This window comes from Podarcis melisellensis (genome assembly GCF_964234715.1).
Source record: "Podarcis melisellensis genome assembly, chromosome: 6".
Classification (NCBI taxonomy): domain Eukaryota; kingdom Metazoa; phylum Chordata; class Lepidosauria; order Squamata; family Lacertidae; genus Podarcis; species Podarcis melisellensis.
In genome coordinates, this window is record NC_138538.1 from 69,683,433 (window position 1) to 69,706,590 (window position 23,158).

Sequence of the window (23,158 nt, forward strand, 5' to 3'; positions counted from 1 at the left end):
ACCGCTGCTTTAGGGCATGAATGAGCAATTTTCCTGAAACAGCAGTCCATCCCCCTACCCACCTCAAGAGACTGACTTACCCATGTTGGTACATGTGCAATCCCAGTGTCGTTTCCAGTTTCCTCTTTTGGATACTCTGCATCAAGTACACGGCTGTATTGCCCACTAGGCTCCTCTCTACCTGTGGGTGAGAAGCTATATGCAGTATGAACTGCACTCCCAGGTCCTTATGGGGCTTTAAATACCAGCCAGTGTCACAGGGTCATAGAATCATAAATAGTACAGTTGGAAGGGACCACAAGGCTCATCTGGCTAGCCCAACCACCTGCAGTGCAGCATTTACAACAAAAGAATCCCTGACGGATGACTGTCTAAGTTCTGTTTCAGAACCTCCAAGGGAGGTGGGTCCATCACCTTCCAGTCAAACAGCTCTTGCTGTCAGGAGGTTCTGTAGTTATTCAGTGTGAGAATAGTCGTGCGAGTTGCTGGAAAGAAGGAAGAGGGCTGCCGGGCTGACATAAGGAAGCTGAGCAGTGTAGGCAAAGTCCACAAAGAACGTGGGACCAGACCGGATTGATTCAAGTAAAATTTGAATGATTAGCGATAAGACTCTACTCTTGTTCACGTCGCATAACCTGCTGACCAGCCTGCTTTGGTAAGCTCATTGTGGTTTGCAGCTTGACTTGGTTATAGGTATGCAGACTCTTGGGGCCGCCATCTAATGCAAAGGAAGAATAGGAATGGAACTGTTTTCTATCTCCCCAAGGATTAAGTGACATTTAGAACGAAGCCTGCTCCTGTACATCATACACCTCTATTTCTGGATTCTGTTTCTTGGTTATGCTGTAGTTCAAGGGTAGCCCATGTGCAGGTGTTATCGGGGCACAGTTCCATCGTCCCCAGACAGCATAGTCAGGGGTGGTGAAACTTGTAGTCTCACCATATACATTGACTGTCCTTGTTTGTTGGAACCTTGAGAACTGGCTTTGATAGCAATAAGAGTACTGTAAGCATATAATGCATATAGCACATTGCAGCATAGAATGCAAATAGCATATTCCCACAACAAATATTCGGATGACTCACTCACCACCTTGCCTTTAAATGAAAATTGTTGATGGCATCATGTGAGGGGTTGCTGTGAATTTGGTGAAACAAATTGTCTGCCTGGTCGTTGTGAAGTATTTTATTTTTTTTACTAACTTTATCGTCGATCGTACTGAATTTCCAAAGAAGCATTAATCATGATTGAAACAGATATCTTAAATGGATGTGATGTGAGGAAATGCAGTTCCCAAAACAAACACTTCCTCTTTATGGTTTTAATAATTAAGCTCTTTAAACAGCGGGAGGAATGTGCGCTGAGAGAGCACACTAATGCAAATGCATTCATGTTTAATGTCAGAGCTTCCAGTTTCTCAGTCCCGGAGGCTTAATAAATCTTGGCCCAAGTTCTGTCACTTTATGTACCCATTTAGCAACCTGCTGATGAAAGAATACCCTGCACAGAGACACACAAACTTTTCCCGGTCTATGTTTCTGCTCCTCTGGGAGCATTCAAGCTATGAGTCAAAGTGAAGTTATGACTTTCTACGTTTTGCTTTTAGGCAAGAAGTCTCATCTTAGGAAGACAACAGAAAAGAAACTCCCCACAAAAGAAACCATTGCAAAGCTGCAGCAGTCTGAAATATGGAAAATGGAGAACGAGTTCTACGAATTTGCACTGGAGCAGTTTCAGTTTGTCAGAGCACACGCCGTCCGGGAAAAAGATGGAGAGTTGTACATTCTGGCACAAAACTTTTTCTATGAAAAGATTTACCCTAAATCGAACTAAGGACGATGCATCTTTTTAGGCTAGGGACTAAACCTTTGGGCCACATTCTTATTTTCAGCCCCAACTTGTAGATTGCTGATGCCCTTACTGAGGCCCCTCAGTCCTTGAGCTCAGTAAAATGAATTGTGGGTTCCTCAAAGACGATGGCTGCTGACCAGATACGTTGGTAATCCAAAAGTATAAACTTCAGTTTAATCTCAAAGAAGGCTGCTCTTCAACTCCTGCAGAAGCCTGCATACACATTTACAGAAACTAACCACTTACCAATTATGTTGCTGAAACGATAAAGATGAAAGGCCTCTCTTTCCGCTCTTTTTGATTCATAGAACAGCTTATTTTAGTTAACCTCCTGGGAAGAGGAAGCTGTTGGTTCCCTAGCTTCAACATGGAAATTTGGGTTGTATACGTTTATGAATAATGTTAATAACCGGCTGACATCTGTGCTTTGTTCTTGTGAATTCATATCACATGAATCATGTTCAATCATGTTCTGCTGAGAAATGCTGCATCTGGACTTGCCCATATTTTATCAGTGTGGGGTTTTCATTTTAAAGAGCTAAATTGATCATCAGTGTGTTTGAAAAATTCAAATTCCATAGTGATCTTGTCAGAATGCCTAAAACCAAGGCAGTGTTTCTTTAATATCCTCTGCACTTCCAACTAATGTTGGGAAAACACCTCTTCAGAAGCTGGCTTTTGCCTGCACTTCAATATAAAACAAATAGTGAATTCTGTATCCTTGTTCCATAGATTCTTTGTACTTTAAAGAACTACTGGTGAATCCATATTATGACTCAACTAGTGAGCTGTGGTATGGTTAGGGGTTTCCTATTTAGATACTTTTACCTGTAGAATATTTTTACTAAGGTGCTTTATAATGTGTTTTAAAGCATTGCATTTGGAAAAAAAAAGGAATAAAATGCTGTAAATAATGCATATTTTATGTATTTGGACCAAAAGGTTACGGACAACTAGTTTAACACATTTTTGCACCAGTTTTGCCGTATGTGAAGTAGAAGCATCCCACCTGCCTTTCAAATTCCAGTTTTGAGTTAACTTTTGGACATCGCTGAAATGCACTTCAATGACCTCAACAACTTTAAATACACAGCGTGTCTGTCCAGGAACCCCCTTTGCAAAAAAGGAGAAAGAAACACCCTCCTTAATCTGTATCCTTTTATCATGCTTAAAAGGAAAAGGAAAACGGATGCCTGTGGCCTGGCCAAAAGAGATACACAGAAATTGACGTCAATGTGTTCAGGGCACTGCTTTATGTTACTTCAGTAAATGTGCATTTGCCATGATTAGCACCTTATAGTAACTTCTATACACGAGGTTGTTTAGCAGTTGGTTGTATACTGGGAAGCTACATTTTAACAAAATTCTAGAAAAACTGCAGTTCTTCAAATTCTCTAGCTGCATATGTTTTTACTGGAAGGTTTATGTTCTGTTTTTGTTTATATATATATAAAAGTTTGCAGTTGTTTTTTTTTAGTTCATTTAAATCCAGACTTAGAGGTTCATATTCTATAGGATGTCAAAGTGCAGCATAGATGTATTGATAGAAGAACGTTACCAAAATTGTCCGCTATACGAACACAAAGTTGTTAGCTGTCTGTAAACTGAATGTTTTGATGCCAAAAACGGGATCCTGTTACAAAAGGGTGATGAGTATATTAAGGAAAGCTTTTAATTTGCTCTTCTTCCTTTTGCCTTGCTCTTAAAGATACAAAAATAGCACCGCCTTCCTAGGCAGTTTCTTCTTTTCAGTCAGCAGTCATTCGTAGTGTTCTTCGTTAATTTTTTCCCAATGTATGACCATGAGCCAGAGTGTTTTCATAGCCATGTTGGTTCAACTGAATGAGACGCAGAAAAAACAAAAACAAAACAAACTATCATTAGACCAATTTGCTACTTGCAGCTGCGTGTTCAATGTCAGGTGCTGATGCTCAGAGCACAACTAGAATCACGATTGTCCAGGCTGATTGATTTGTTAGTGGGCCTGTTGATTCCATTCTCACATGTTAGGAAGAGAGTCTGAGTGCCTCAAAAACCAAGGGCGATGTAGCATAGTGCCACCAAGTTGACTGAAAGTATGATTGTGCAAACAATTAGCAAAGCTGCCATTTGGACCCTTTAACTCAGACTTCACGAGGTAGGCTGGTTATAATTCCCGATACTATATCCACTGTGTTGACATGTCCTCAAAACAAGAGGTGCATGTATATTAATTAGGTGTTAAGATATTTAGGCAGCCTGTAGAAACAGTTTTGGTAGTTAAGGTTTATTTTCGATATTCCGGCTGTCCAGTGTACAGTAATCTGAGGGTAAAACGCTAATAAACCCAGCGGGGCTTTTGAATAACCATGTCTAAGACCACACTGGCAGCATAGTAAGTGAAAAATAGTTGACGGGTAGATAATAAAAGTAGAAAGTGTTGGTTTCCCATGTGCTCATCTTAAGCTTGAGCGATTGTGGACGGCTTAGCTTAAGTTACCCTGTCATAAATGAAATTATTTGAGTTGCATTTGGCTTTGGGAGATGACGTTGCCATGCCCCACTCTAGTTGGGGAAGATAACATTTCTCATGACGTTTTGGTTCTTCTCCCTAGTTGTGTAAGATGTTGCAGAACTGAGAGGTAGGCAATTTTGAAAATATTGGCAGAAATTTATAATGGGCATCCTCCCTGCTCTCTCTTCCATAATATATACTTTATTCATGAAGCGCCGGCAAACTACTTTTAAGGAGAGCACCGAATAAAGGTGCTTACAAAGTGAAAGGCAGGCATCTAAACACTTTAAAACTCCCTTTGCAAAGAGACACTGAAAATGTGACTCGTACCGTCTGCTCATATGGACAGTATTTAAAAGTTTAGAAAGGAATGGTTTACCTATGGCTGTTTTTATGTTCTGTATGTATAAGATCTGCTTTGCAAGTGCAAAAAACTAAAATCCAGTTTCTGGTTCAACAGCTGCAAGGCGAAGCTTTGGGGGTTCATTATCTGAATTTCAGGGGTAAGAGGGAGGAATTTCAGAGCTTAGGTCTCTGGGGTCTTGTTCACTCAGGACTAAAATACTCTGGACTTAGCTATCACGGTTTACTTTTCTGCTGTTCCTTAAATCGTTTCTTCCCACCCCATTTTTCAGACAGTTCCAAATACTTTGAAACCTTGTTGGATTGTGTTCTCATTTGCAGTGCTTAGAAAATTGGCTGGGACGTAATCAAGTATGAGTGGCTGCCCTGCTCACACATGGCAGGTCCTTCAGACATAAAGGCAAGCCATGGTTTCTCTTCCCCTCTTTTCCCTGCAAATCCCTGGATAACCTCCCAAGCCATGGTTTAGAGTGTGAAACCTCATCCCAACCCAGACAGTGATTTTGTGTTGCTGACAAGCCATGATGGCTTGTTGAAATATTGTTCTGCAGGCAAGGTTTGCAAACCAATTTGAAACCGTGTTTTCAGCTCCTGATTTTGATGGCTGTTTGTAAACTATGGTTTGTTGTGAGATTGGAGATCAGGAATCATTTCTGTTTTGAGTTGCCCTGCTCTTTAAGAGGCAGCCCCCTGAAAAAGCTCTTCTCAAGGTCAGGAATCCTCCAGAGTAGCATCCTATAAAGGGGCTGCTGTCATAGAAAAATTTGCACAGTATATTAACAGGTGATGGATCTTGCCCATTGTTTTCTCGACACAGAGCCATGAATATAGTACTATGGGGGGAAAACTGTTTAAAAAGTCCTAGTATATGCCAGGACTATTGTGACTAATTCCCGCCCCGCCCCCCCATGGGGAACTTCCCCCCCCCCAGTTTAATTGTCAACCAGAAATAAACTTTTATTGGCCATTGAATAAAATATATTCTTTCAAATTGTAGCCCACAATCGCAGGTGACAGTTGCCTGTAGATTTAAGTTCACTGAAATATTTTGATGCCTGCATTGAAAAGTACAGTTAGGAACATTGGAATAAGTCTTATGGAATTCATTTACAAATCGCTGGTTAGCAAGGGACTGTGTTTCTCTTTGCTTGTTTATACATGTTTGGTGAGACCTGGAATTCTAGATGGGTTTCTATATCTGCCATGACATTCCTGATTATGATAGTATTTCCTTGAGCTATTGGATTATTACAATTTATATGAGAGTCCACATCCATACAAGAAAGGGCAGTACTATTTACGTGGATGGGAGACTCAGATAATTGTATGCTTGCCTTGCCGTGTTGAATTTAAATGGGAGATCTATACATGCAAGCACTCTGTGGAATTGGGACGCAAGTATGGAGACGATGCATTGTGGCACTAGTCTATGAGTGTTTGTCTACTCTGCAAGTGAAACTGTTTTAGTCATGGTTTGGCAGGTCAGGCACCCTAAATATATCCTATTCATTTCTGGGTCCAGTCCTTAAACTGGACCCCAGTAGTATATCTGAAAGACTGCTTGCACCCATATGAGCCTTCCAAGGTGTTAAGATCAGCTTTGGAGGCTCTGCTGTCTGGCTCACCATTACAATTATTAAATTGCAGGTACCAGAGACAGGGCCTGGTTAGTGGTGACTTCAGAATGCCCTCTCCAGGGAAATATGCATGGCCACATTGATACTGGCGTTTAAAATAACTTCTAAGACTTTATTTCAATCCATGTGTGCTTGATGCGCCGGTTCATTAATTTTATTTGTTACTGCTCATTAGTGGATTGTTTGGGGCCCTTTGTTTTTGTTTTGTATAAAAAATTATGAACAGCTAGGGTCAGGAAGGTGGATTAGAAATCTGACAAATAGCCTACATTTCTTCCTTACAAATGCTCCTTCCCTCCCTCCTGAATTCACTGAATTTCGTTCTTCTAGAATCTGCAACCTGCAAATTCACTTACGAAAGCATGCAAATTGAAGAGCTGAACAGTATTTGTAGCAGATTCTAATTATTGGTACCTTTTTGGAAACCCTTAACATGCAGCGCCATGTGGTCTGAAGCAAAGCTTTATACATAGAATATTTTTTGTGGGCAAGTGCTTCAAAATATACAAATGTGTTCATTCACGGACTTGTTCAAACACTGTATATTCTTAGAGACTTGAGCGATGGTTTCTGAAAAAGCGGTCTATTTCCGGATATGTATTGCTGCCGAGACACTTTACATTTCTGAATACAGGCAGCTGCCACGTCCCATCCTAAACATTTGCCTGTGTTTAAAACCTTCTGCTCCTGCATCCATGCCCTTGGCAACAAAGCCTTACTGATTTCCGTGAGATTTGCTTCCAAGTAAGTATGCATAGGATTGCAGCCAGAACAGCAGATCAAGTTGTGGCTTTTTAAGAGGAGGGGGGTGGGCGGAATACATCATGTGGCATTAAAAGTGTTTTGTATAAAGAAAATATGGTGCCTAAACTATGCTGCAGAGAAAGCATGCTGAAAAGCCTGTCTCACGCACTGCCAATTTAGCTCTTAAAAGGTGGGTCATTTTGTGAGTCCTAGAGATCAGACCAGAAAGATTTTGAGGGGGAAAAGCGTGTAATCTACGATCAGCTGCCAGAATATATCCTATTTTAAGACCATGTAGCTATGTAAACTTTTGTGGCACCTATTTATAAACTGAAACCCTTGTAAAGTTTTTTTTAAAATAGCAGGTTTGCTTTCAAAAATCTGTTTAGATGCTTGTTTTTCCCCTCGTACTGAAATTTTAGAAAATGGAAGCCGTAGCTTCTGTGTTAGTTCGAGCATTTCAGAAGCAGTGTCGAATGTAATATTGAGAACTTGGATTGTGCCTCATTATTTTTTTAATACACACAGCTAAATGGTGCCTTCCCCCCCCACAATCCATGTTAGAAGATGCTCGCCCCCCTCTCTCGTTTTCCTTCCTCTTCACGTGCTGATTTCAGTTGTGCAATACTCCCAAATCTAAAACCGTTTTGTCACATCTGTTTGAGATAATTGCTTCATTCCTTCCCCACCCCCCGTACTTTGCTGAGAGCTTTCTGTTGTTGAAGTGTTTCAGTTGATTACCTAATGCAAATGATATATAAAATAAAATGCCCAATGGGAAAGGGGGAGGAGAGTCTTGTGTCTTTTTTTTTCTTCCAGAAAAGAAAATCTCAGATATTCAAATTGCTGGCAGGGTGGGGTGGGGGAGTCAGTATGAAAATGCACACATTTGGGTTTTAAAAGTATAAATATCACAGGGATGGTTTCTCTTTATCGTTGTCCCATTTCTGCAGTCAAACCAGCCTCAAATACAGTGGTACCTCAGGTTAAGTACTTAATTCGTTCCGGAGGTCCGTACTTAACCTGAAACTGTTCTTAACCTGAAGCACCACTTTAGCTAATGGGGCCTCCTGCTGCTGCCGCGCCGCCGGAGCACAATTTCTCTTCTCATCCTGAAGCAAAGTTCTTAACCTGAAGCACTATTTCTTGGTTAGCGTAGTCTGTAACCTGAAGCGTATGTAACCTGAAGCGTATGTAACCCGAGGTACCACTGTAGTCATGTACACAGAGGTAGGACTCTAGAAACCTTGTGTCATGAAATTATGAAATTCAGTGGGTGATCGATTAAATGGTGGCAAGGCCATTGAGTGGATTGAGTGTCCATATTTTTAAGAGGTTCCAATTGGAACAGATTCCTGTTTTGCTCAGGTAGGCAACTCAGTAAGAGTGTCTGCCTTTGAAACCAAACTTTTGGGCATCGCCCCTAGGCCTTAAGGAAATTGTGAATAGGAGGAGCAAAGGCACAGATGCACAGCATTGGGGTTAGGGCTCCGGAAGGCAACTAATTTGGAAGGAGGATAGCTGAAGCCTGAGCCAGCCACCACCCCGACCAGCAGTACATATAACCTTGGCCTATCCAAGCCTGACTTTCCTCCCTGAGGAAACAGCAGTGCAGCTCCAATTACCAGCACAGGCTTGAAGATGACTTCCAGGTGGTGGCAGTTGCTGCCATGCCACTGGGACTCGGAAAGCTCCCCAGGTTTTGAAAAACAGGGAAGCTTTTGTTTGGAGACTTAGACACACACACACACACACACACACACACACACACACACACACACATTAAACTGCCCTTTTGAAACGTTCTGCTTTCTGTAAAAGTGAGCTATCTCCGGAGAGGGACGTTTCGGCATGCGATTGAGACGGTGCAACCCCCTCCCGCTGCCCATTTGTTACCCCAAAGCTGTAATGCATCAATGCAACCTTTATGGAAATTCTGAGCTCTTAGCAGTTCTCTGCCGCAGCTGTCCTTTTAGCTGAGGGACGGTCAGCTGACTCCGCTTTTAAGTGCTTGCTTTGATCTCTTAATGGGATAGTTCCTAAATATTTAGTCATCAGCGTTTTACGCGCCGAAGCAACTGTTGTCTGGAGTTTCAGCCCTTTTTTGGATGACCTGCACTTTCAGCCAAGGAGACTCCTGAAGGTTAAATCTACTTGGGATTTAGCTTGGGAAGCAGATGAAAAGAGAGAGGTCTGTTGTATTTCTAAACTTGAATGTTGAACCTGCCCTATGTACAACTTTGCTACAGGTACAGTCCGATACAGTTTTTATCCTCTAGAAATGGGCAGTTGCATGGCCTGTAAAACTAGGTCACTTCCCCGCAACTTTAAACATGGAGCCATTCGGTTACCAAGGAGCATGACAACATCACAGTGTTCAAGGCCAGCATGCTGTGAAATAAAACATGCACATTTTTTTAATGATGTCATATAAGTTGTGCAAAGATCTTTAAAGGTGGAGACTGCCTTGCTGATGGCCTGCTAGGTAGCCCCAAACTTCCTGAGCAGAGAAAATGCTGCTTTAGAGCTAGGCTTGTGTATTTTTTCCTGGGTGCCACAGTTGAGCACAGTGTAAGTTTCTTTGCTTAATAAAATGCAAGAAGCTGCAAGTGAATCTCGAAAGCGATATCCAGATGTTTTCTGCCTGCTAAAGCCCCCCTCCTGCTGTGACCTCCCCCTGGGTTTCATTACCACATAGCACAGATGTGGTAACTCACAATATGAGCTAATTTTAAAAAAACAAATAAGACTCTTTATTAAAAAATAGGCCCTACAAAGAACACCTGTGGGTTCAAAACAAAAGCTTCGGGACCTTTCAACTTCTGATAATAACCCAGGGTAACCCCATCAAAATTAAAGGGGCCAGGCAAGAGTTTGCCAGTTTTTTTTCTTCATAAACACACTTGTTTTAGATGGTGCCCTTTCAAGTTGTCTTCCCGCTTTGAGCATTAAGCTGTTTAAAATGAATGTGATTGCAAGATAATTCACATACGTTTAATTGGATCCTCAAAGCGAGTGCAATTTGGGTTTTCTACTGAAACAGGGATATGGCACACAAGATGTACTAATCCAAGTATGCATGACCCACCGGAAGCTCGACTGCTTTGAGAAGACATTGCTAAGATGTTCAAACAACACTTCCTGGTACAACAAGGATGTTTTGTGTTATCTACACTCTACAGGACTTCACTCAAGCAAACAGGAAAACCGATTTGGAGAAGGCAGTAGACAGACCTGGGAAATGGGCAGAACTTTGTGGGGGACAAGCATAAGGCCAGGTACCACATTCTTAAGAGGAAGTCTGAATACAAATTAGTACTATTGCACTGAGAAGATGCTTGTTGGTTATGGAAGGGTTTCCTCTGGATACAAAGCAATACTGTTTAGTCTGTTTCCGATCTTGCCCTAGTCTTATGCAAAGCAACTACAGCAGTCTTGATGGCTGGACTCAGTGGCATTTTTTCATAGTGCCGGATATGGATGAGATAATCATAAATTGTCTTTCTGGCATTCCAGATAAACCTGCCAGAATACAAAATGAATGGATGACTATGATTTCCCCTGGTGCAAATAAAGGTAAGACTTAAGAAATGATAGCAGCGTAAAGAGTTTCCCTTGCAGGCCCCATGAAATGCTACCTTTTAGGTGGCGATATTGCTGCTTGCATGGTGTGCTTTCAACTGTTCAAACTACTTTTTACAACTACCCTCTACAGTTAGCAGCACAACAGCAACCTTCCTGGGGCGCAAGCCTGGGCAGTGTGGATGGAGGTCCTGAGCTACCCAGACAACAGGACCCCACTCTCGACTTCGCTGATGTGATCCAAGGGAAAGCAGAGCAAGACGTTTTGCACCAGCTGGGCTGCAGGGGTTGCAAGAAGGAGGCATACAAGGCTCCAGGGCCTCCAGATATGTATAGGATTTACTCCTTAGCCTTGTCTTCTCCTGAAGATACCCTGCAAAGAGTCCTGGGTTCAGTCCCCAGCATCTGCAGGTAGGGCAGGGAGAGAGCCTGGTCTGAAACTACCTGGAGAGCTGCTGCCAGCCAGTGTCAGTGATACTGAACCGGGTGGACCAATGGTGTGACTAAGTTTAGGAGTTCCCTACTGTGTACTACCCAGCCTATAAAACTATAAAGAGACCCCCATAAAACCCTTTGCAAGCTTTGGTGGAGGGCCCTAACAGTGTGAAGAAGGTTTTTGTAAAGAGCTGTGTTTGCTGAGGAATAATCCCCTAGCTTTCAGTAGGTTTTTATAGCGTGGTAGAAACCAAGCCGGCTAGAATAGTAGTCCTCTGAGTTTTGGGGCTTAATTATATATATATACATATATAACCCTCCAATTAGTCTAGGAAGGGAAAATGCCATGAGCAGCAAAAAAAAGAAAAGAACACTGGAGCTAGCACATTTGACTTTTCAGACAGGGCTCAGAGCAGATGTGCACACTTCAAAATCCAGTGAACACTGTTTTGTGCAGTGGTTTCCCCAGACTTTTCTTCCACTTCAGAATAAAGTATTGCAAAGGTTATGGCTTGTGTTTACTCACATAGACACAACTGGTCTGTTCCTAAGTTTCTGGTGTGTTTCGTTTTTACTCGGGTTCAGATTCTAAACACTGGTGTGTAACGCAGTTTCATACACAGTAATGGGATGTCAGAATCACAGGCCTAGGACCCCTGTGCTTCTGCCCTGAATATCTTTTAAGTTATTACATTTGCCAGATTTATAAACTGCTTCGCGGCTAGAGACCATTGAAGTTGTATACAACATAAAAAATAGAATAAAACCCAAACCCCTTTTTCTGAAAGCAATTGAATCATCCACAAAAATATCTAAAAACAACAAAAGCAGATCTTGCCATTCTAGAAAACAATAAACCCAAATCTATGGGGCATTCCTGAAAAAGAAACTCCTAACATTGTGGGCAGGTATTTGAGAGACCGGCGCAGCACTTATTCTTTTTTAGAGAACGAGCTGGCAAGTCCTTGACTCCCATCTCATACTAGTCAATTATTTTGTGGCTACTTTACACCACTTGCCAATGGCCACTAGGATATGGGGGAATAAAAATACTGCCTTCTCAAATAGTCATCTAACTGTTGGCTGCTTTAAACAAAAGTAAGTTTGGTTTCAATCTGCTGCTCTTGCTTAGCAGATTAAAATTCGGATTACCGTACATTCAGGTCATTAATTTCCTGGCTTGACGTTAGAACATAAGAGAGCCAGTGTGGTGTAGTGGTTAAGAGCGGTAGACTCGTTATCTGGGGAATCAGGTTCGCGTCCCCGCTCCTCCACATGCAGCTGCTGGGTGACCTTGGGCCAGTCACACTTCTTTGAAGTCTCTCAGCCCCACACACTTGTGGGGGAGGAAGGGAAAGGAGAATGTTAGCCGCTTTGAGACTCCTTTGGGTAGTGATAAAGCAGGATATCAAATCCAAACACCACTTCTTCTTCCTGCATCAAAACAAAGGCCCACCTCATCTAGCATCCTATTCTCATAGTGGCCAAGCAGATGCCATCGTGAAGATACACGCTGCCTCCAACCGTGGGAACAGAACATCTCTCTTCCCAGATCCCTTCATTTTGTTTTTCTGCAACAGCACCAGTCTTTGCTTCATGCTGTCTCATTATACCACAATGTAACTTCTTCTGCCTCCTCTGTATTTGTGGCAAACATGTTGGGGTTTGGTTTAGTGTAAAGCATTCTGATGCAAATAAACCATTTCAGGGCTCTGGTGTAGCAATCAATGCTGCTTTGCGCTCTTTAAGATTATCCTGATAGAAAGAGGGTTCGGTTTTTCAAATGGGCGCATATTAAAATTCAGCAAAACTGGGGAGATGCGTGCAACAGGTAAACTACACCACCACTGGGGGCCCAAACACACACCTGGAAACATGGTTGATAACTGAGATCGGACATGGTGCAACAGCAGATCACAAAGTTCAGCCAGGGCAGATCTTGCTCCTGTTTTAATTCGCCAAAGCTGGCCCTCCTGCAAATCCTCCATGTGATTTGTCCATGTGGGTGGAACAATTTGTTCAAATGGAAGGTTATAAAGGACACTTCCAGTATCTTCCCCTCTACTTTTTATTCTTTGACATGGTGGCCCTTAACCCTGCCATGGGACGTTCTACCAGAGGGTGGTGTTTGCCGGAAGACAGGAAGAAGTCTAAGCTTCTCTCCCCTCTGCTTTGTAGAGAAAGTATTCTCTTCTGATGGCCCTCGGAAAAGTTATTCAGTCACCTGTTGGCAATGTTAACCATCTCATAAACTCTACAGTGTATCCTTATAGTATACTTTTAGGAGATGACTCCGTATCAAGCTACAGCTTGTTGTCATTTTTAGGCCTTTTACAAGCTGTGTGCACTTTAGCTGTCCTCATAAAACTTTGTTTGAACCCTGGTGTCTCCCTTCTTTTTATCCCTCCACCCCCTTTAAGAAGGATTTTCTCTCAGCCCCGCTTTATGTACGGAGTACAGTGACCTTCCTGGGCTTGGTGTCTTCCATCTGATGCACTTGGGCCAACTGTCACACAAGTGTTCCCCTGCTTGTATGGATAGCAACTGTCTGCGGGTTCCCCCTGCCCTTTTGCCTTGTCTCTTCAGTTTTACAGAAACCGTCTCTCTTATTTTTAGCTATCTGTTTAATCTCCCTGTCAAAAGGTCCACTCTAACCCAGTGAAGTGGTACCTTTTTTGAGAAAGTGGTACATCATTTGGCTTATGACTATTGTTCTCCAGGCCTCATGTGAAACATGTCCCAAGCATGCTTTGTCTAGTTCGTGCTGGAGTTTTGAGTTTATTATTATTTCTGTCTGAGTACTTAATGAACTAGGTCAATAAACTAGAGTCTCTTTGGCTACGTATCATAAATGACTCAAGTGCAAGGGAATAAACCAAATGTTTCCTTTTAAAATCCTTTATGGATACTATACCTTTTCTACAATAGGTAAACAGAACTTTTATAACCTGTCATGCTATATATTTTTTTTAACTGCCAGGCCTGAAGAGAATACATAGGAAGCAAATGCAGCCCACGTTAACTCAAATGTGAGGCCCGCCGAATGCAATTGAAATTCCCAGGCTGAGGATTGTGGCCCAAATATGCTCAGCACTGCAACATTTAAATGTAAAGCTCCAACCTTGCGCATGTATGTTCAGAATTAAATCCCATTTAGTTTGGCGGAACTTATTCCCAACCAAGTGAGCTAAGCAATAGGACCACAACCATATTGCTAAAGCTGAAAGCTAATCCAATGATTATACGTACATACGTAGCAGATCTGTTCTGAGTGACCCAACAGGCTATCCGTAGGTAGATTTGAAAACTGAATCTGGAAACTGCACAACAGTCCTGTAGCTTAATGAGTGATCTTGTGCATCTTTTCTCAGAAGCAAGCCCTACTGAGTTCAATGAGACTTAACATCCTACTGTGGGGTTTTTTTCCTGGAATGCTGAGTTTCTGCTTGTTCATCCTGCTATTTGAAGGCTAAGGAATCTGGTCATGGAGTTTTACTGTAATTTTTAATTTTAGCTGTCAGACTTGCTCTCTCCTTGACTCCACAAAGAAGGGAGCTTCCTGATTCTGGCACAGATGTAAAGCTAAGGTCACTAAATAGAAACAAAGATAGTTCACGTGAATTTCTATGCTCATTGGCTTTTAAGGGAAGGGCTATAACTCAGTGCAGGGAGCCAAGTGCCTTGCGTGCAACAGGTCTATCTTCAACCTCTGTATTTAGAGCTGGGGAAGGTATTCACTCTCTGGGCACTTCAGGGTTATCTGCTTACTGAGCAGACCCTGATTTGTTTGCAGCAAGATTTAGTTGTCATTGGCTATTGATTGAGCATCCACCCTGATCCGCTTGCAGGGAGATTAGTTGATATTGTCTATTTAATGAGCATTCATTTGGATCCATTGCAGGGAGGTGAGATGCTGCTGCATCAAAGCAAGCATCCCTGCACACTTCCCAGTGCATTTTCCTCATCACTTCCCTTACAGCAAGAAGTCTGCTCTTTTGAGAAAGCGGGTCTGTTGCATGAAGCTTCCCGGCTGACTATAATAAGCAGGCATGCGATGGAATCCCAGGTGAGAATAGCAACACCCTCTGTGTTGAGACTATGGTGAGTCATGACTAGACCACCTAGAGTAGACATCCCTGAACTTAGATGCCCAGGGGTCTGGCCATATTACATTCCTGTGTTCTACTGTGGGCGCGGAATGTGCAGAGCTAAGGCTGAAATAGCAGCCATGGCAGGAAGCCATGCGCTTGGCCTTTGAGTGGAGTCACAGTGTCAGGAGCTGGAGTCAAGCATAGGCCAGGAATCAAAAGCAAAGCATGGTGTCGGTTTGTTCAAGAAACCAAAACTAGTGATTCCAGCAGCTCTTCAGTAGGTCTTTCTCCAACCAGGCAGTTGTGGCGAATGAAGGTCACTGCCTTCCCTCCTCTCCAGAGTCTTTCCCAAGCAGTCACAAAGTGCATCTATGTGCAATCCTCCTCTGCTCTGTCCTTTTCATCTCTCTGTCTGTTCTTAGGAGACCGGTGGGCATGAAGCTGGTTGCAGCACAAAAGGGAGACTCCTTGGCTTCTTCAGCAACCTGCCTCTGTCTCCTGGCCCCACTCCTTTTTTTTGTTTTTTTAAATATTTATTAAGGTTTTCCATATAAATGCATAAATAATTCACAATACAATATATATCATAACATATTTTCACAACTTCTTTGGACTTCCTCATGTCTCCCGCTCCCATTTTCATCATTAAAAGTTTTTATCAGCAATTTATCATCTTGTTTGCATTTTTGTGTCCCGCAAACTTAGTTTATAATCTAATAGTTCTCCAAAAGGTTTTTACTTTCTCAATCTCACTTATCTTCCTAATTCTATCTAGTTTAGTGGTGCTCAATTAATTCTGATTTAGCAACCTACTTAACACTCAACCAAATTACAATGCTTTTGTAGATAAATCTTGAATTTCTTCCAGTCTTCTTCCGTCCTCTCCTCTCCCAGGTCTCGGATTCTGCCAGTCATCTCGGCCAGTTCCATATAGTCTATCAGTTGCATCTGCCATTCTTCCATGGCCCCACTCCCCTCCAGCCTCCGCTTCTGCCTTGATGCCTGGACTGCTCTCTGCCACAGGCTCTTCCTGCTCACCAAACCCTGTTGCCTCTTCTGTTTCCGACCCCTCCTGTTCCCAGTCTTCTCTCTCTTCTCCCTCTGACCACGCATTGTTATCCCACCACCAGTCCCCTGGCTCTGAGCCTTCTTCCCCTGGGGGTTCCCCAGCTGGTGCCCCCCCACTGCTCTGCATCCAACCTGTGTCTGTGACACACAGGGCAAGGCCAACTTTTATACTCGCAACAGGAGGCAAACGTTTGCAGAAGCAGGCCACTTTGAGAAATCTTTTTGACTGCTTCCTTAGCTAATGAACTCCCTCCTCTTACCAAAGCAGCCCACGGGCCAGCCTAGATGTCCCTGATAAGCTACTTTTCCTACGTATGAGCTACTTTTCCTACGCATGCATAATGAGAAGTATTTCCAACAAATCTACCTCCCTCCCCCCCAAAAAAAAACCCAATTGGGAGAAGAACAGTCTAGGAAAAGCGTTGCAGCTAGATTCTGCTGATTTGTGCAAACAGATCTGCAGTTTTGTGGCATCCTGTCCCCCCTCCCTTCTGATTCAAGTAGAGCTGCAGCCATGATGCAAAGTGGGGACTAATTAGCAATAGGCAATTTGTGTACTTTACCATGGGTTCCATTGCCAATGGGCCTCCCCTTTAATCTTCTGCTTGACGGATCTTATGTTAAGGCCGATAAAACCAACTGCCTTACTTCAGCTCTTATCTAGCGTTGAGCAATTATCAAGAGGCAATTATCTAACTGCAAGCCCAGTGACCATGAAAGATAAGTAGCGACAAACATACAGCTCTCGCTGTTTCTTCTCTGCCTCACCTTCCCGTAGAACTTTGATTTTATTTTTTAAGGCATTCTTCTTTTAAAACACACACACACAGCAATATTCCTTCCCCTCTCCATTGTTTTAATATGTCTGGGCAGCTGTCGAAAAGGCTTCGTGCATCTGGCAATGGTGGCTGTTTTCATGGTTAGAGAAAACGCGAGATTGATACATTTCCTGCTTTGTGGGGGGAGGCTGGTGGCGGAGGAGAAAGAGAGGACAAAATTCATCCGGACCACGCATTAAAAACTCAATTTTGCATTTTCGCCACTAGGTGGTGCAAGAGGAATTCGCACCGTATGCCGCAAAAAGTATGTAGAAGCCCTTCAGATGGCCTCATTCAGCTCCCCATTTTGCAGCTTCAGTGGAGATACGCTTGGTTTCACTGTCAACTGTCTTCCTTTCTGCAGAGGGCAAAGAAGACCCTCGCTGCTCGCGTTTAATGCTGAACCAAGTTCGCAGGAACCCAGCAAACTGACTTAAAAGGGCCTGTGTTCATTTTAGGCAGGCTTATAGTGTATAGTGGGACATGGGTGGCACTGTGGGTTAAACCACAGAGCCTACGACTTGCCGATCAGAAGGTCGGCGGTTCGAATCCCCGCAACGGGGTTAGCTCCCGTTGCTCGGTCCCTGCTCCTGCCAACCTAGCAGTTCGAAAGCAAGTAGATAAATAGGTACTGCTCCGGCAGGAAGGTAAACGGCGTTTCCGTGCGCTGCTCTGGTTCACCAGAAGTGGCTTAGTCATGCTGGCCACATAACCCGGAAGTTGTACGCCGGCTCCCTCGGCCAATAAAGCGAGATGAGCGCTGCAACCCCAGTCGGCCACGACTGGACCTAATGGTCAGGGGTCCCTTTACCTTACCTATAGTGTAAGGCCCCTTTCTGTGGCAGAAGAGGCAACTCTGCTTGAAAGGTGACCAATCTGGTACTGCTGCCCCACTGAAATCAAAGTTAAAAGTTAAGTCACGACTATGGGCTGCTCTGTTTTTTGGGGAAGTTAGCCATCTCCCGGTCAGTCATTATCTGACACTTTGTCACTTTCTTAACTGCAACAAGTCTGTTTTGAAAGAGCAGCTTCAGAAGTGCGTCCACCCAATTCAATCGCACACACCCGCATTTCCACTATGTGACAGGATCTGCCCCACAAAAAGGTTGTCATTGACTGGAGTTCCATGGGAATTCAACGTGACTCACTTCTGCGTGGATCCAGCCCTTACACATTTCACATTCGCACAGCATCAATGCTTTCCAGCTCTGGCATATTGTGGCTGTTAGTTGCTGGGTCTGCCCCAGACCTGTACCTCATATGCTGATGCGTATCTCCAAATTAGGCTTGCAGATTGACAGCTCCTTTGCTTGGGTGCCAGATCTGACAAGCTGACTAACACCTGCACAAGCATATAACAATTAATATGCATATGAGGTTCCAAAACCTTTAATATTTGGACATATTTGTTTCCATTTCTCTCCCACGCCTTCCCAGTGACTCATGGCAGGTAACAATGGCACACACACACACAACTAGCCCAAAGTACAATTAGAACTCATCCTGCCAGAGGAATGCTACTCCAAAGGTGAAAGTGTCACAGCTGTTTCCGTGAGATGGGATGCCTTGGGGTTTAATGTATGTTGTCACGGACTGGTTGTAGACACAGAGGAAGGGCAGAAGTAACCAGCTGGGGAATCCCCAAGGGATGAAGGCTCAGAGTTTGAGGATTGGTGGTGGGATGATGATAAGTGGTCAGAGGGAGGAGACTGGGAAGAGGAGGTGCCAGAAACAGAAGAGGTAACAGGGCTTAGTGAGCAGGGAGAGTCTGTGGCAGAGAGCAGTCCAGACGTCAAGGCAGAAGCAGAGGCTGGAGGGGAGTGGGGCCAGGAGACAGAGATGGGTGAGGCTTGTGAAGAAACATGGGTGCCTCTCCCTCCTGTTGTGACTAAATCTAGGGTTGCCCATATTTCAAAAAGTAAAATCCAGGACACCCCAAAAGTCGTTGAACTTTTTTTTTAAGGAACACCCCAAAATTGTTGAGCCAACAAAAATGCCAAAAAACCGTGATTTTTTGGTTGACTTGTACAAGATCCAGGACAAAGTGCCACCTTACGGAAATCCACCCCCCCCCCCCGGACATCAATTCCGCCTTTGAAATCCCGGTAATGTGTGGAAGTATGACAGACTGGGAAAGATCTATGCTGAAAAGGCTTGTTGGAAGAGGAAGGTTTTCAGCAGGTGCTGAAAAGATGAACAGAGACAGCGCTTGGCTAATTATCAAAGGGAGAGCATTCCAAAGAGTAGCTACCACAACACTAAAAGCCTGTTTTCTATATTGTGTGGTTGCCATAGTCCCCAAAATGAAAATCCGGACAAAGTTATTGTGCTTTTCTTTTCTTTTTTGGTCAAAGTTGTTGAGGGGAACATTTCCAACATTTGGGGGGCATTGGGGGGATTTATAAAGCATTTATTTCTTTTAAAAAATTGCCCTAGTTGCCATACCTCCAGGTTTTCCAGGACATTTTGCCGATTCAGCAAATTCGGCCTGAACGCCATTTGCCAGCCCTACCTGCGAAGCACAGTGATCAGTTGGATATGAAAGGGGCGAGACTATATATTTTTTCTGTTTTTATATTGTAAACCACCCTGTGGTCTTTGGATGAAGGGCAGTCTAGAAATTTAATAAGCAAACAAACTTTCAGTTATCCTGGTGCCAAGCTCTGTATAGGGCTTTTGACACCAAAACCAATACCTTCAACTTAGCAAATGGGAACTAATGGGCAGCTGGTGCAAATCTGTCAACAGTGGGATAATACATTGGCAATATCCTGCCTCAGTCAGCATTTCAGCTGCTGTGTTTTGCGCCACCTGTCACTCTTGAGCCATCCTCAAGGGCGGACCCACAGAGAGTACATTGCAGCAATCCACCCCAGAGGTTACCACCACAGAGGTGATAGTGTTCAGGCTGTTCCAGTCTAGAAGCAGCCATAGTTGTATTGCCAGCTGAAGCTGGCTAAAGGGCCTCCTAGCCACTGAGGTCACCTGTGTCTCTAGTGACAAAGATGGATCCTGGGTCACCCCGAGAGGAGTGCTGGGAACCTACTGTTGGTGTCCTATTCATAACAGCATTGAATATTGTCTTAAAGCAAGTTTTCTATGAGCTGTCCAGCTGATGTAAGGAACAAAGCAAAGGCTACATGGAACTTGTTAGAAAGATTGCAAAGGGCTCCGCTATTCACATTAACCTTGTGTACATACATATATCTATAACTGCTCAGATTCTGAAAGGACTCAGGCACGGACTCCACGCCAGAAGAGTAAGCCTTCAAAGGTTTGCCCTCCTTTATAAAATGAATAGCCCAGTAGGTGCTTAGTATTGATTTGCTGGGCATTTAAAGTGCTGTGTTTTATCTCGCCGAACACTTAGCAAATTTGTCATGATGGTATTTAGCAGGGCAACCCGCTCATTACTTATTTCCCCAAACCTTTCTGGCATATCGCTTGAAACCCTATTACACCTTGGGCGAGCTGCTGCTACAGTACGGAGGAATTATAATGCCCTTTCTGCTTAAATAAGCACGACGGAATAACATCTCTATTCAGCGGAGGTGCCAGGGAAAGGAATGCCCCAGTGCCAAATGTAATACACTTTGTGGCTGATGGAGAGAAGTTGAATCTGATTCAAGAAGACTCGGAATATCCCTGTTGCTGTTTAAGTGGGCATGGAATTTCTTTTGTGTTTCCTGTTTCTGCACCTCACAGAACGGTTTCAAATCTTCTTTAGGTAAACCCTAGGCACAGGGATATTATGAGGGTCAATTGCTCTTATTACAGCTTCTCCTTGTGGCTAGTTCATGGCACATAGGGTGAATTTTTCCACATGGCTTCCAAGAGCTGTTGCTAAGGAAAACCACTCAGGTATATGACGACTATTTTTGTGTGGGTCATCAATTGTGCTTACGTATTCCTCTCTGTGACTCAGTGAGTTCCCTCCTGGTAGTGGTTCTCTCAGCTGAGTAGCCTTTCCTCTGTGCCACCGAGTTATTCTTCCTGCCTGCTCTTTCTCTTTCTTGGTTCCACCCACATTGATACACACAGTGCTATTTCTGTAGAAACAGAGGTGCCGGAACTCACCATTGAACGCCTTCCTTGGTCTCTTACAATGGCAATGGTGCCCACCTGAGAGGTGCCAAAACCAAGTTCCGGCTGAAAATATTGTCCTTCTGTAGAAGAGAAAACGAGAGGACAAAGGGCACAGTGCTGTTCTATAGCAAATAGGGATGTGTGAATCAGTTTTTCTCGGTTCTCATTTTTTCCAATCTTAACTTCTCCATGTCACAGTTTTTGTTTTTTTAAGAAAGTCCATATCAGCATTTTAATGTGACTTTTCCCTAATATACACATTCTTGTATGAGATTATGACAAATATACTTGGCCCCTATGAGAACAGGGTGCTTCAATAAATGGGCCTTTGGCCTGATATTCTTCTTAGGCTTCAAATAGGCACATAGTTGTAAAACATTTTTTCCATAATAGAAAATCTTTTTATATGATATTTTCATGAATATATGCAATTTTATGCACGCTTTGCCCTGGTATATGCATTTCTGTACATATTACTTGGCTGGAGATCGGCATTGCAAAATTAGAAGAAATGCGCATTTTGAAGGATGGCTGTGCTCTGGTCTGCATAATGTTTCAGAAAGTGCAAATTAGGTGGATTCTCACTTAAATGTGAACGGAATAGAGTTTCTCCTCCATCCTTAATAGCAACTTCTGCTATCTGAACTATTGGTCTCTCCTGATGAGCCTTTCCAGATGACTGTAGAGCAAGTTAAATGCCCAATGCCCATATTGCCTGGACACATCTTTGCCCAGGAGATGGCCCATCTTTTCAGTGGAAGAGAGAATGGTGAAGGTGGATCGGACCCTTTCCAGACACACAACTGGCAATGTCAATCCTCTCCAAATGTGTCATCTTGTTTAAAAGAATAGGAGAGAGAGAGTCATTCAGGAGAAGCGAAGAAAAGTGTATAATGCTACAAATGTCACCACCCAAAATCACCACCCTTTTGCCATTTAACTGTATATCAATATTGTTATCATTTTTAATGTGGAGACTGCAGATCTCTCCAAGAACAACCATTCAAGCCAACCCAAGACAAAGATGACTTTGCTGGAAGCAAACAGCTTTTCCTTTCCTGTGGCTCAAGAAGACACAGCGAATAAAAGCGAGAGAAGAGTTATCAAGCCTCCATGGGCCTTCAGGAAACATTGTGAAGTTCCCAAGAGCTTTTCTTACTCTTTCAACCCACACAAAGGTTTTCTTTTTTGGAGGGAGGGGTTGGTAGGGGGGAAGTGGCTGTTTTGTTCCCTCACCTCCAACCACGTCAGTTTTTGTAGGAGCAGGGAGGGGAGAGAAAGCGAGGGGTGGGTCCATCTTCTCCAAGATTGCTCCGATGACAATAGGGACCTCCTAGTCAATCATCACCATCACAGTAACATTTATACCCCACCAGTTTGACTGGGTTGCCCCAGCCACTCTGAGTGGTTTCCAACATGTGTTGTTGTTGTTGTTTAGTCGTTTAGTTGTGTCCGACTCTTCGTGACCCCATGGATCAGAGCACGCCAGGCACTCCTGTCTTCCACTGCCTCCCGCAGTTTGGTCAAACTCATGCTGGTAGCCTCAAGAACACTGTCCAACCATCTCGTCCTCTGTCATCCCCTTCTCCTTGTGCCCTCCATCTTTCCCAACATCAGGGTCTTTTACAGGGAGTCTTCTCTTCTCATGAGGTGGCCAAAGTATTGGAGCCTCAGCTTCACGATCTGTCCTTCCAGTGAGCACTCAGGGCTGATTTCCTTAAGAATGGAGAGGTTTGATCTTCTTGCAGTCCATGGGACTCTCAAGAGTCTCCTCCAGCACCATAATTCAAAAGCATCAATTCTTCGGCGATCAGCCTTCTTTATGGTCCACCTCTCACTTCCATACATCACTACTGGGAAAACTATAGCTTTAACTATACGGACCTTTGTCGGTAATGTGATGTCTCTGCTTTTTAAGATGCTGTCTAGGTTCCAGCCAACATATATAAAAATATAATAAAACATTCAACATTAATCCTTGCCCCCTA

General features: G+C 43.4%; 1 protein-coding gene and 1 long non-coding RNA gene across 3 annotated transcripts in view; one reads left to right on the forward strand and one right to left on the reverse strand.

The window, feature by feature from the left end:
• The window catches only part of HS2ST1 (heparan sulfate 2-O-sulfotransferase 1), an 86,689-nt gene extending 81,840 nt beyond the window's left edge, over positions 1 to 4,849 (forward strand). For both annotated transcript variants that reach the window (XM_081914280.1, XM_081914281.1), the window contains exon 7: positions 1,608 to 4,849. In XM_081914280.1, the coding sequence (XP_081770406.1) occupies positions 1,608 to 1,834 (227 nt within the window). In that variant the 3' untranslated portion in view covers positions 1,835 to 4,849. The remainder of the gene's footprint in view (positions 1 to 1,607) is intronic.
• LOC309371563 overlaps positions 1 to 23,158 on the reverse strand; it is a 170,659-nt gene that overhangs the window by 128,914 nt on the left and 18,587 nt on the right. The gene's annotated exons all lie outside the window — the stretch shown is intronic.